General features: G+C 48.8%; 1 protein-coding gene across 1 annotated transcript in view; it reads right to left on the minus strand.

Annotated features, from left to right (window-relative positions):
* AMBP (alpha-1-microglobulin/bikunin precursor) overlaps positions 1–14,662 on the minus strand; it is a gene marked incomplete at its 5' end in the record, with an annotated part of 16,835 nt that extends 2,173 nt beyond the window's left edge. Inside the window, 7 exons of the mRNA XM_006142812.1 lie at positions 1,024–1,102; positions 7,983–8,029; positions 8,234–8,335; positions 9,024–9,140; positions 10,489–10,565; positions 12,878–13,023; positions 14,561–14,662. Coding sequence (XP_006142874.1) covers positions 1,024–1,102; positions 7,983–8,029; positions 8,234–8,335; positions 9,024–9,140; positions 10,489–10,565; positions 12,878–13,023; positions 14,561–14,662 — 670 coding nt within the window. The remainder of the gene's footprint in view (positions 1–1,023; positions 1,103–7,982; positions 8,030–8,233; positions 8,336–9,023; positions 9,141–10,488; positions 10,566–12,877; positions 13,024–14,560) is intronic.
* Position 14,663: the final 1 nt, after the last annotated feature.

Genomic DNA, 14,663 nt, shown 5'->3' on the forward strand with positions numbered 1-14,663 from the left:
AAGAAGCCTGGGAATAAAGTTGGAAACAGAAGTTAATAAAGTTCTTTGCAAAAAAAAAAAACAAAAAACAAACAATAAAACTGTAATTTTACACTAAATGATTTTTTCTCTATAAAATAAGTATCTGGTTTTTTTTCCCCTAAAAGAAAATTCTAAATTTCTGCACTTCAGATTTACAGGATTTGGTTTAAGTGTACAATTTTGAGAAAAAGAAACACTAAAAATTTGATATTTCACAAGTCTGCATGTCACTCACTCCATACGCTTACTGTCTCAGAAAATTAAATGAGAATTTATAAAATCTCCCCCCACCACAAAAAAATAAGAAACAAAAAACTAATATTTGCATTGCAGTTTTTTTAAAAAAATTTTTGGAGTGGTTTTTGCTATAGAGCGCATGTGCTTGCCAGACAGAAAGAGACAGAGAGACAGAAAGTGAGAAATCACCCCCCGGGGGGATGGCCACACTGCAATCCCTTCTCCTCCATTCGCTCAGGATCTTTGGCATGCATGCACACGTGTCTGGTGTGAGTTTAAGCCACCGGGTCTGGGACGGGACTGTGGTTGGCTGCAATGGGAGTCCAGCGACTTAGCCATTACGCTAACTGCTGGTCCCTCAAGAGTGAGTTTTTTGTGAACACTGTCAGCTACACAAGGCTTCCTCACTTCCTTCCTCCCCATGTGCCTACAGGAGCCCTGAGGGCCAGCCCCGCAGCCTATTACCCGTACTATAGATGAGGAAACCGAGGCGAGGTGGTCACACAGTCACATGGCTGAGGGAAGAACTGGCTTCTCATCATGGAGCTGAGAGCTCAGAAGCTCAGGACCACGCTCGAAGCTTCTCTCTCTCCCACAAGCCCTGGCGCAGAGCAGAGTATTGATTTGCCTTTTCTTGGCCCAGTCTTTGAGTCTCGAACAGAGAGATAAAGAGACTTCTGACAATGAGTGCAGTCTCAGAGAGCTATCCACGGCCCTTCCTCGCCGAGGGCCACAGAAGACAGAAAAACTCCAGGCGTCCATTACCTTCTTTCTTGAAGTCAATCACTTGTTGCCCGGCTCCTGAGCCTTCATCTTCTGGTGGTAGCACATCCCGCCGAGCTCTCTGGGGGGCAGGGGAGAAAGAGAAGAAGCTGTTGCAGAGACCTTGCATGACTGCTCACCTGTAGCCCTGGAATATATTTCGAAAAACCATTTGCTTTGGGAATAGGGTGTGGCCAGAAGCACAGCTCTGAGACAGGTTGATGGGCTATTTTCCCAAAAGCAGCTACCTGAATTCCAGAATGGGCATCACGGGATACATTCTGGTCTAAAATAAACACCAGAACCATGAGGTATAGCAATGCCCTCGTCTCCAACTCCCAGCTGAAATGCCTACAAAGAGATAATAATGGAAAAGAACCTAGTCCCAAGTTGAAGAGCAGGGAACGGCTGCTTCCCCATGCTGGAAATGAGAAGGCATTGTCACGTGACAGAGTGCGGGCACTATTAAGTTGCAGGAAGGGCTGACTAGACCATCCTGCGTTGTTTGCAAAGGAAAAACCCATCTGAAGATTAAGAAGGGATCTCTTGTTGACAGAGCTGCCTGTGGCAGTGGGAACAGTAGAACAGAGCCGGCTGCCAACGCTGTCGAGATCACTGGGATGTAGTGTCCCCTGAGGCAGGACCCCAGGGCTGTTAGAGAAGGGAAGATCGGGCAACCTGCAAACCTCTAGGCAGCCTTCCTGCCCGCAGGTGAGATGTGGGACTTGAACAAGTTGTAACGTTAAACTTTCTATTCTCCTTTGAAGGTGCAACTGAACAGAGACTCCCTCTGCCAGACTCATCTTAAGTTGGTGTCATCCTGGGGAAGGATGGAGAAATGGAGGAAAAATATGAGACAAATTAAATGGCGCACCTGTTCAAGGAGAAAAAATATCCCCACTAAACTCATGATGACAGGAAGAAATAAGAGAAAACTTAAACCACCAATGAAATTCAAGATGCGACGGCTTCAATGTAATAGGAGTCAACAGTGGCAGAAATAAATAATGCATGAAACGTAGAGCATTATCGGAGATGGGAAAGATGCTGAGTTAGACCACATAATGGAGATAAACGGGGGTCTGGATACTCTAGGAGTCTGCATAATAGGAATTACAGAAGGAGAGGCTATCAATTTGGAAATAGTAAAAGACAATTTCTGATTCAAAGAAAGATCTAAACAGAGAAAGAAGAGCAGGTCCAGAAATTTCCCCCCATGTATCTTTTCTTTTTTTTTTTTTTTGAGAGTTTTTTTGCTATAGGGAGTGTGCGCTCACCAGGCAGACAGAGAGAGACAGAGAGATAGAAAGCGAGAAATCACCCCCCAGGGGGGATGGCCACGCTGCAATCCCTTCTCCTCCGTTCTCCTGTTGGGATCTTGGGCACGCACGCACATGCGCCTGGCGTGAGTTTTAAGCCACTGGGTCCGGGACGCGAACCGCAGTCGACTACGTGGGAGTCCAGCGACATAGACATTACGCTAACTGCTGGTCCCAACCCCCATGTATCTTTCCTGAAAAACGTACTTATAGAAATATTTCCACCAATTGAGAAGGGGAAAAAAATATTTTTTGGGGGGAGAGGTTTTTGCTATAGGGTGCATGTGCTCGCCAGAAAGAGAGAGACAGAAAGATAGAAAGCAAGAAATCACCCCCCGGGGGGATGGTCATGCCGCAATCCCTTCTCTATTCTCCTCTCGGGATCTTGGGCATGCACGCACACGTGCCTGGTGTGAGTTTAAGCCTCTGGGTCTGGGACTTGAATCGCGGTCAGCTACATGGGAGTCCAGCGACATAACCATTACACCAATTGCTGGTCCTGAAAAAAATGTGTTTTTTTTTTCCCCCAGAATTTTGCCATACACCATGCTGACAAGAGACAGAGAAGAAGAGTGAGAAATGACTGCCCTTCTGGTGGGCGGCCAGGCTGCAATCCCTTCTCCTACATTTTCCTCTCAGGATTCTGGGCACACATGCACATACACCCAGTCTGTTTTTCAAGCCACTGTGTCTGGGACTCAAACCACAAATTCAGCCATGTGGGATCTAGCACTCTAATCACCACGCCCCCTGCTGGACTGAGAAGGGAATCTAAATGCCAAAATTGTTCCTATGACAGCAAGGGAATGATGGTAAACTGCGAAGCCAATAAATGCAGAGCGAAGTAATAAATACTTGCTAAATTGTTTATGCAATTTAATGTAAGTATTAAAAAACAATTCTTTTTTTAAAAGGAGGAAAGTGTCAACATTAATATTAGATCATATCCACAAAAACAGGGATGTGGGAAACCTGACGTGAGTTTTAAGCCACCAGGTCAGGGACTTGAACCATGATCGACTACATGGGAGTCCAGCGATATAACCATTGCACCATCTGCCGGTCCCACTGTTTCATTCTTGACATTGACAAAGAAATAAAGATTTAGTTGACATCTGGATTAAGACGGCAGACTGGGGGCTGGCAGGTGGCATGGTGATTGGGGTGCTGGACTCCCACATGGCTGACCACAGTTTGAGTCTCAGACCTGGCAGCTTACTCTCTCACTTTCTCTGTCTCTGTCTCTCTCTCTCCTTCTCTTGTCAAATTAAAAATAATAATTATTATTATTTTTAAAAAATGTATGGCAGACGGAAACTCCCTTCAAAAGTTCTCTACCTAAGCCAGAAGGTGCCATAGAGGTTAAGGCAACTAGATCCCACATGGCTGACCAACTCCATGGTTTGGGTCCCAGACTGGCTTGAAAGCCACAGCACTGAACAGAATGGTTCAGCAAGTGGAGCTCTCAGCTCTGCCCTCCCACCTCCAGTATGGGGATGTCATCCAATTTGCAATCCTTCCTAACACTTCCAAAACCAGAGAGAAGACAGTTGAAGGGCAGCTGGCATTTTCCCTTTCCTGACAGAAGAGAAGTGAGCATGGCTTCTAGGAAAAAAAGGGCAAAAAGTTGACTAGAGCTCATATCAAATTGAAGTGAAGGCCATGGGGCCAGGGCCAGCAGGTGGCATGGTGGTTAAGGCTCTGGACTCCTACATGGCTGACCCTGGTTCGAGTCCTGGGCCTGGTGGCTTGCTTCCTCACTTTCCCTCTCTCTCTGGTCAAATTAAGAATTCATAATAATAAATAAAAGTAAATAAATAATTCTTAGGGGACAAAAAGAGAGGCATAGGAAATAGATTGGATTGTGTCCCCTCGAAATTCATATACTGAACTCCTAACTCCTAGAACCTCAGATGACTTTATTTGGAAAGAAGATTGCTGCAGATATAATTAAGTTGAGATGAGGTCATTAGGATGGGCCCTCGCCAATGCAAGTGGTGTCCTTATGAAAGGGGGAAATTTGGAGATAAAGAGAGGGATTGAGGTGATCCTTCCGTGAGCCAAGAAGGAGCAAAGATTGCCAGCAAACTACCAGAAGCCAGGTGAGAGGTATAGAATAGACTATTCTCACAGCCCTCAGAAGGAACCTGCCCTGCTGACACCTGGATCTTAAACTTGAAGCCTCCAGAACCACGAGACATACACCATCCGCTGTGGTAGTTTGTGACGGCTGTCCTAGAAAACTAGTCCAGGGTATTTGAACCAACATGGTGCACGTTAGGATGGCCCTTCTCCCCTCCTTCTCCACCTCCCTCTGGGACTTCAGGGAAGTCGATGAACACAAAACACCCACACTTTAAAGTAGTGTGGGACAAGCGTTAGGCTCAAAGTAAGTTGGAAGAGAGCTAAGGAATAAATAACCCTTACCCCCACCACCTCAGAACAAGCCAGAAGTCTGCATAAAGATGACTGAGGAGGAGTGACGTAAAGGGAAAAGTACCCAAGTCCACCTCAGAAGGGAATAAACAAACCGAACCAGATCAAGAGCCCACCTCTGGTGGACACTGTTAGGAACTACCTGTGTTTCCCCTCAGCAGCCCTGAGCCAGCAGGTAGCAGGGAGGTTAAGGTGGCTGTATCCCACATGACTGACCGTGTGTTTAGAGTCCCAGATTGGTGGCTTGAAAATGATGCTAGGCTTGTGTGCGTCTGTGCCCAAAATCCCCAGAAGAGAATGGAGGAGAAGGGATTGTGGCGTGGCCACCCCCCTTGATGGGGTGCTTTCTCACTTCCCCTCCTCTCTCTCTCTTTGTTTCTCCCAGGTAAGTGCACCTGCCCTATAGCTAAATAAATAAATAAATAAAATCAAATAAAACAAAGCCCTCTTGCCCAAGATCGTGGTTTTCTGAACAGATCAACAAAGGGTAATAAGGTCCTGCCCCTTTGCACCATCTTGGGCCGACACTGAAGGAGCATCCCAGTCTTGGAGGTCCAGTAGGGCTGGGAGAGGCATCACGCCTGCATCACAGCTCGCTTTCTCCTTCTGGACAGTCTCGCTTTCGTCCCTTCACCAGCGATGCCAGAAGAAAACAGAACTTAAGATAGAGAAGAAAATTCTCCATGGCTCCAAGATACAGAATTCCTTAGTCAGAATACACATTTATGGAAACCAGCAGTTAACATAATGGCTGTATCGCTGGATTCCCACGTAGTCGACCGCGGTTCGCGTCCCAGACCCAGTGGCTTAAAACTCACACCAGGCATGTGTGCGTGCGTGCCCAAGACCCCAAGAGGAGAATAGAGGAGAAGGGATTGTGGCGTGACCATCCCCTCTGGGGAGTGATTTCTCGCTTTCTGTCTCTATGTCTCTCTCTGTCTGTCTGGCGAGTGCACGCGCCCTGTAGTGAAAACCTCATCAAAAAAAAAAAAAAAAGAGCACACATTTATTGGGTCACCGCAAAAGTCATGACATGTTTTTTCTATGCAAAAATGTGTCATGATCTTCCCAACAATGTGATATTTAAACAAGTCTCAAAGATGAAGTGTTAAGCAACAGAATAACATGAAAAGAGAAAATCCAGACACAACTAAACAAATTGAGAACTGAAACTACATATATTCAAGCCCGCAAATGAATGAGAAATAGAAATAGTAAGAGACAGACGAATAACTGTCATTGTATAGAGAATGGTGGTAATCCTAGTGAACAAAATGAAAAGGACAGAGATAAAAACAACAGTAAAAAAAAAAAAAAGTAGCAGATGTAGAAGACAAAGATGCTCCTGGGTGGGAGAATGAGTGCGTCCATGGAAGCAAAACCCAACGAAGGGAATGGAAGATGAATTGACTGATATTGAGCAAGAAATTTCCCTGAACTATGGGGGGAAGTATAATCTGTATACAGAAAGAATACACTGTAAACCAGGAAATTAGAATCTTTAAAACCAAGATATGGTTTATTAACATGGTAACTTCAATGACGGAAAAATTGTTCCCAGTATCTGGGCAGAAGCAACAAATTGCCTACAAGGAGAGGAAACATCAGACTCAAACCATGGACGGCTACGTAAGAGTCTAGCACTTTAACCACCATGCTACCTGCTGGCTCAGGGTGATGGGATTTGAAAAAAAAAAAAAAAAAAAAAAAAAGGAAGGAAGGAAAATACTTTTATTTATCTTGGACTAACTCCATGGACTGGGGGTAAAGGCAGTTGCATCTCACATGGCTGACCACATGGTTCAAGTCCTGGGCCCAGGAGTTTGAGAAAGACACTGGGTGCGTGTGCATGTGTGCCCAAAATCCAAAAGGGGGGGAGAGATGGAGCAGGATTGCAGTGTGACCATCTCCATAGGGGGTTCTTCTCTCCCTCTCTCTCGCTGTTTCTGTCTTTGGCAAGCACACACGCCCTCTAGCAAAAACCAAATGAATGAGTGAACTACAAATGAAAGACCCCAGTGGGGAAAATTAAAAACACAAACAAACTGAAAAACAACCTGTTCTTCATCTTTGTACTTTTCTACATTGTTGTAATTCTTATAATGAGCATATATTAATTTTATAAGCTCAGTGGTAATTTTTCTTAAAACATATAGAGATAAATATATGTTAATAGTGTCAGATCCATAAGAATAAGGACATTCTTATCTTCTTTTATTTCTTTTTTTTTTTTTTTTCTATTCTCAAGACTCTGTTTCTAGGGCCAGCAGGTAACGTAGTGGTTAAGGTGCTGGACTCCCATATGACTGACCACAGTCTGAGTCCCAGACCCGGCAGCTTGAAAATCACACCAGGGGTGTGTGTGTGTGTGTGTGTGTGTGTGTGTGTGTGCATGCCCAAAATCTCAGGAGGAGAATGAAGGAGAAGGGATAGTGGTGTGGCCATTCCCCTGCCCCAGGGGCGATGTCTGACTTTCCTTCATTTCTCTCTGGCAAGTATACATGCCTTATGGCAAAAACTTAAAAAAAAATATGTTTCTAAGTAAGCATTACATATCTATATAGATGCATACACACATATATACATTATATATACATGCATGGATATTTACACAATGGTGGCATAAACTTGGATATATAACCCCCAAATAATCAGAGAAATAAAGAAAGAAGAATATGCCATCAGTGTGGCAAAAGGCAGGAAAATAAAAGGGAAAGTAAAGAAGTCCCCCAGTCAGAAGGCAGCGAGGAGAGGTGCTGGTCTGAGAGAGACGCAGCTGTTTTCGAGCTTGTTAGTTTTTAGGGTAATCAGATTACTTCATCTGCATGCACGGAGCATTAGTAGTTCATGATTGAATATTGTTATTTCAGTGTTGCCTGCATTGATTTTTAAAGTACTTTTAGGCATTATGCCAAAAGCTTTTCAAATGTGTTGAATTCTAGCACAGCCCAGGATGGCCCGGCATAATTATCCCATTTCTCAGATGAGAAAAGTGAGGTTCGGATGAGGGACAGCTAGCCCACGTGGCAGAACCAAGATCACGCCCAAGTAGGCCCGACTTTGATCTCACACCCATCGCCCCCTTCTCTTAGCCCTTCTCCATGTCTGTCTCCCACCCTGGCAGCCGGAGCAAGGCCTGCAGAAGCCAGCATGCAGAGTGCCTGAGGCAGGGCAGGGTGGGCATGGAGCTGGGCGCCAGGCACTCACCGACAGTGGGGTGTATTCAGGTTCCTGCTCCCCGGGGACACATTCGCCTAGGTTGCAGGACAGGAGACAGGAGTGAATAAGAGGACCAGGCTGGGGCAATCCCAGACCCAGAACGGTGTCTTTTCTAGTGCCAGGTGGGTGTCGTGCCAGCAGCTATGTGCCAGGAAGTCTGAGAGGCTAGCATGTTCTCTGGGGGCCATGAGGAATGAGGAGGGGACAGAAATCTGAGGTGAGGAGGGGGTGCCATTTACCTTTGTCGGCCAATGTGAAGATGGAGTCGGCGGAGATGCCCACACCCAGAGCCAGCTCCCTGAACTCCTGCAGGAGGCTGTCCCTCAGCTGTGGCTTCCGCCCTGCATGTGGGAAGCAGATGGGACACCTGGAACCACCTGGTGCCTGGGCCAGGGGGCCTGAGATAATTCTGCCCAGTGGTTTTGTTTAGGGAAAGTTTGGAAGCTATTGGCCCAAGTCAATCTTCTTGACATACTTATGGAAAGACAGGATCTCAAAGAGGAAGACCTGGCCCTCCCAGGCTCCCACCCAAGGCTCCTGGGTCTCCAACAGGGCTCTTTCCACTGGTCCTTTTAAAGGCTTAGAGACACAGGAATCCTCTGAGTCTGGAGTTTAAAAGATCAAAAGAGGATTCTACATCAAATGGGAGACCATCGACCCGAGTTCAAATTCTTCCAGAGAGACTCATGCCTGCATCTTTCCTCCCATTGGAGTTTTGTCAGAAAGAAAAAGCAAAACTCCATGCACTTCCCCACTCTGTTGTCCTAAAACATCCATTTCGGGACCAGCAGATGGTGTGCTGGTTATGGGCGTTGGACTCCCACATGGTCAACCATGGTTCAAGTTCTGGACCTGGTGGCTCTTGCTCTCTCTCTCTCTCTCTCTCTCCTCTCTCTCTCTCATCACTCTGTGCCTCTCTGGCCAAATTAAAATAAGTAAATAAAGTTAAATAAAATAATTCTTTAAAAACAAACAACCATTTCTTCCCACCCTTATCTCCAGCGACCTCATCTAGTGACAGGTCTTTACCATAGAGCTTGGCCGTAATGGTGGGGCCATGGCGGCGGCTGGTTTTCTTGGTCAGAAAAATGGCATATTCATCATAGTTGGTGTGGACCACATAGGACTCCATGGTCATGTTCCATTCTGTATGGGAAATGCAGGAAGACCAAAGGGCCGGCGGTCAGAAGGCTCTTCTAGCTGGAGACCCACATCAATCTCACCCACGCTCATCTCTCCATCCATCCACCTGTCTGCCCGTTCCTTCTGTCTGTCCATTCATCCGTTCATCCACCTTCAGTCTATCTGTCCATCTGTTTCCTTCATACATCCATCACTTTGCCACTATTTGTCCACCCTGTGAATACTTTTGTTCATAAATTCATCTTGCCTCCCGTCCTCTCTCCTTCCCTCCCTTCTTTCCTCAATCACTCCACCAGTTTGCCTACTAGATAACTGACTTTTCTCTGCCGTCCGGCCACGTATTCATTTTACCAGGCGTGTACTTCTTCGCTCACTTCTCGGTCTCTCCACCCACCCGTCCAAACACGCACACGTTCAGCCCTAACACCATCAGCACCTGGAGCGCATGCGTACACACTTCTGATTTCATGAACAACGTCACGTCCAAATGCCTCTGCCACTTAGCACCCTATACCTGGGGATCTTAGTAGATTTTACTGGATGATTGCAGGTGCCTGACAAGACATGAAGACTGAGCAAACCAGAACCAGCACCCTGTTCTGAGTGTGCTCACCAGAGAGAGAGAGAGAGAGGCTGGGGAAGGGGCGGAGAAGGAGTCGGGAGAGGGAGGAAGAAAGAGGAGTAATTTGGAGGAAGGCCAGAGGAGAGGGCTGAGGCAGAGGGAGGGAGAGCCCAGACGTCGAGGTCCTCTTGAGTAAAGGAGAGAGCCGGGCCATCTCTTTCCACTCTACTTACTGGGCTTGCGGTAGAGGAACTTCCCATCAGTATCTGTTTTCTCGTATGCCCCAGAGATCTCCTCGCACACACCTTTCCTGGAAATGTACAAGCCAAAGGGAGGTAACTTCAGCCGAGACGGGGACCTTGGTACCCTCCCTTCCTGCAGGGCTCTCTGCAAATGTCTTGGGGGCTTGTTTGTTTTCGTTTTTCTAAGAATTAGTTATTTAATTTAATTAATTATTATTGTTATTTTTAAAATTGGCTGTAAGGCGTGTGTGCTCACCAGAGAGAGATACAAACAGAGGCAGAGGGAGGAAAAGTGAGAAAGCAAGCCACCAGGTCTGGGATTCAAACCCTGGTTGGCCATGTGGAAGTCCAGCACCTTACCCACTGTGTCGCCTGCTGGCCTCTGTGGGGGAAGGGGCGGAGAAGGAGTCGGGAGAGGGAGGAAGAAAGAGGAGTAATTTGGAGGAAGGCCAGAGGAGAGGGCTGAGGCAGAGGGAGGGAGAGCCCAGACGTCGAGGTCCTCTTGAGTAAAGGAGAGAGCCGGGCCATCTCTTTCCACTCTACTTACTGGGCTTGCGGTAGAGGAACTTCCCATCAGTATCTGTTTTCTCGTATGCCCCAGAGATCTCCTCGCACACACCTTTCCTGGAAATGTACAAGCCAAAGGGAGGTAACTTCAGCCGAGACGGGGACCTTGGTACCCTCCCTTCCTGCAGGGCTCTCTGCAAATGTCTTGGGGGCTTGTTTGTTTTCGTTTTTCTAAGAATTAGTTATTTAATTTAATTAATTATTATTGTTATTTTTAAAATTGGCTGTAAGGCGTGTGTGCTCACCAGAGAGAGATACAAACAGAGGCAGAGGGAGGAAAAGTGAGAAAGCAAGCCACCAGGTCTGGGATTCAAACCCTGGTTGGCCATGTGGAAGTCCAGCACCTTACCCACTGTGTCGCCTGCTGGCCTCTGTGTGTTTTTATAACTTGGAAATGAACATTGCCAAAAAGCTTGTGTAATCCTCACACCAGTTATGGGGAGAAAGAGGGGCTTCCACACCATCCTCTTACAAAGCCAGAGATCACCTTCCTGAGTCCAATCTGCACATTGTACTGACTCTCGGGGAGCCGGAGCGATCCAACTGCGCACTGATGCTTGGGTCACTCTATGGCTCGCTCTTTTTTATTGTTAACGTGTAAAAACTGTGCATATTGTGGGGGTACCAAAGTGAATCTGTACGAGAATACAGTGTATTGGGGCCAGCATTTGGCGTAATGGCTGTATCGCTGGACTCCCATGTAGTTGACCGTTGTTCGAGTCCTGGACCAGGGGGGCTTAAATCACGCCAGGCGCGTGTGCGTGCATGCCCAAGATCCCAAGACAAGAATGGAGGAGAAGGGATTGCGGCATGGCCATCCCCCCTGGGGGGTGATTTTTCGCTTTCTGTCTCTCTGTCTCTCTCTGCCTTTCTGGCGAGCGCATGTGTCCTATAGTAAAAACCTCTCCAAATAAATAAATAAATAAATAAATAAATGAGAATACAATGCATCATGATTAAATCAGGGTACTTAGTACATACATCAGCTCGCCACTTGTCATTGCTTTACGGCAGTAACATTCAGAGTCCTCTTTTGGGGCTACTGAGAAGCCCAGCAAGTTATGTGCTGCTCACTATATTCTCTCTGACGTTGTTTCTCTTTCCTATCTGTAACTTCGTTCCCATTAGCTGGCATCCCTCCAGCCCGGCCCCTCTCTCCTCCCCTGTCCCTAGCAGTCATTTTTCACCTCTCTTCTATGAGGTCATTTACCCCCATATCCACATATGTGGGAGAACACGTGTCTCTTCATGTGCCCTTTTCCATGCCTGACTTCTTTCACTTAATATAACGTCCTCCTGGCTCACCTGTTTAACCTCAAAGGACTAGATTTCCCCTTTGTTACGGCTGCATAGTATTCCATTCTCTCTTGCCCCGGTTTCCTCATCTTTAAAATGGGGATAATGATAGTTTCTACCTCACATGGTGAGCAAAGCAGGTCTGCAAGTCGAGCTTTGTGCTATGTGTAGGGCTTACGGCAAGGCAGACCCCAGCCCCTGTGGCCTTTATAGCCTGTGGGCAGGCAGGCAGCCAGAGACAGAGGCAGTCGATGTGCTAAGGGCCACATGGTGCTTAGAGAGCAAGAGGAGGGCCTGTACCCTGTACCTGGGGCTCAGAGAGGGTTTCCTGGACCGAGGGACATGGTGCAGGAATCTCAAAGAGTCCACAGGACTCAGCCAGAGAAGTAGAGAGAGGTGTTTCCAGACAAGGAACATCAGGTCCAGAGGCTTGGAGGTGTGGGGAGGTGGAGAGTGCTGGGAACAGAAAGGAGATCCCCTTGGGGGGTTACAGAGTACCAGGGAGAGTGTGGACAGGGACTGGTGAGTGCTGGGAAGGGTTCGAAAGTCCCATCACAGGATTCGAACCTTACTCTGAGGGTGGTGGAGAGCTATGGCCGGTGTTAAGCAGATTTGAGTTTTCGAAAGGTCCTGGCTGCTGGCCAACAATGAACTGATGGAAGGCTCAAGCTCAGCAGTAGGAGGAAGAGTACAAAGATTATCCTAGACAACCAGGAAGAAAGGAAGGTGGTTTGGTGGGGCCAGTGGTGGTGGAGAGGGACTTGGGAAAAAAGCTTGATGATGATGATGGATTGAATGGCTGGTGAGGGGTGCATTTCCCTGGGAGGTGGAAGTGCCCATTCTGATCTAAGGAGCAGCCAAGGAGGAGGAGCAGGTTACCAACAGCACGATGGGCCTGGCCCTGGAGGTCTAGGTAGGACATTAGGAAGGCCTTCCTGGTGGGGAGTGGTAGAGGGATGTGGGACCCAGAGGCAAGGAGCTGGCTGGAAGCAGAGATCTGGAACTTTCCAGGGCAGGGCCAGGATGATGGGGGGCCCTGTCCCTCATGGCCCCGCAGCCCACCCCACACTCACCGCCAGCGAGTGCTGGTCATGCTGATCTCCGCCTCCGTGGCACTCTCTCCTAGCACCAGCGTGCTCACAGCCATTTTGTCTCGGAAGATCCTCTTCAGCCATGGGCAGGTGGAGCCGATGGCCACATTGAACCACTTCCCGAAGATCTAGGAGACACCACCAGCTCTGGGCATCGGGGTGAGCCTCAGTGCCCAAGAGGCGACAGCTGCTCCCCACCCCTCACCATGTGAGAACGTCTGGTGTTAATTCACGGGAGGGCAGAGCCCCAAGGGTGGAGGAGTGGCTGGAAGCGCAGGAAGGAGGTATGCAAGGGGTCCCCTCCTGCCCTGCAGAGGCCCTTCTCTGCAGAGATGTGGGATCATTTTGTACAGCGTTCAGATCCTTCTACTCTGAGGTCAGCAACCAGCTCCCCGAGAGCTGGCGTGCCTTTTACCCCCTCGGTGACGGGGGCTTACCACTCATAGGGCAGCCGCGGTTCCATGTTAGGAAGGGCAGTGGGGGTTTAATGAACCCTACAGGCCAAGCAGGACAAGCCCTGGCCTCTTCTTCCCCATGCCCCTTGGAGTTGAAAGGGCCTCACTCATGTTCTCGCAGCATGGCCTTCCCGGACTACCACAAGGCCCTGGTCCCCATTGCCCCTCCGCCCACACCCCTTCCTTGCCTCTAAAGCGAACAAAATCCACAATGCCACAGCTAGATGGGTCTGAGAGGACCGAGTCCCATGGGCAAGGTGTGGCTCAATGTCACCCACTGCTTCAGGGCAGGCAGCTCTCGGGTCACACACACGCACATACATGTGCACGCACACACGCACACACACACACACACACACAGCGCCCTCCCCTCCCCAAGCCAGGACTCTTCCCAAGCCCAAGCTCTTCATCCCCATGAGTCCCTGACCTCCATCACTTCTCAAAGTGCCGAGTACCCAGTCCCAAAGCTGGAGGGTTCAGGTCGCCCTGGGCCTCACTGGGTCTCTGCAGCCAGTGGAAGGCAGAGGGTCCGGGATGTGCTGACCAAAGATGCTGCAGGTGTGGGGGAGGTGTTAAAGAAGGGGGCAGGGAAGGTGTGGGCCAGGATGTTCAGGAAAAGCTAGAGGCTTGTGTTGAGGGCTGCAGGGGCCACTGCGGTCAGCACAGAGCCTTCTATGGGTTGATTTTCACCGAATCGTGGATCTCCCCGGGAATTGGACAGGGCGTGTATAATGAAGATGAATAGAGGAAGGGCTTCAGAGAACCCAGAATTTTTTTTTTTTTTTTTGGAGAGGTTTTCACTATAGGGTGCGTGTGCTCGCCAGACAGACAGAGAGAGACACAGAGACAGAAAGTGAGAAATCACCCCCCAGGGGGGATGGCCACGCCGCTATCCCTTCTTCCCCATTCTCCTCTCGGGATCTTGGGCACGCACGCACACGCGCCCGACGTGAGTTTTAAGCCACCGGATCCGGGACGTGAACTGTGGTCGACTACATGGGAGTCCAGCGACATAGCCATTACGCTAACTGCTGGTTCCCAAGAACCCAGAATTCCAGATGGTCCCAGCCAGCAGAAAGGGCCTTTAGGGGCTGACCACTGGGTCTCCAGGGGGTAAGACTGAGCCCCAAACCGGCAGGACACACCCAGCAAGGCCCAGCTGCCGGATACCCCACCATTGCAACCACCACCGCAAGGGGCCCGGCCGTACCCGAGAGACCTCGAAGTTCTCCTGCACTTGGATGTCGATGGGCGTGGTGGGCACAGGGGCGGCCCCCACCGCCAGGCAGGCCGGCAGCAGCAGAGGCAGGGGC

This window comes from Tupaia chinensis, unplaced genomic scaffold, assembly GCF_000334495.1.
Source record: "Tupaia chinensis unplaced genomic scaffold, TupChi_1.0 Scaffold000081_1, whole genome shotgun sequence".
NCBI classification, from domain to species: Eukaryota; Metazoa; Chordata; class Mammalia; order Scandentia; family Tupaiidae; genus Tupaia; species Tupaia belangeri.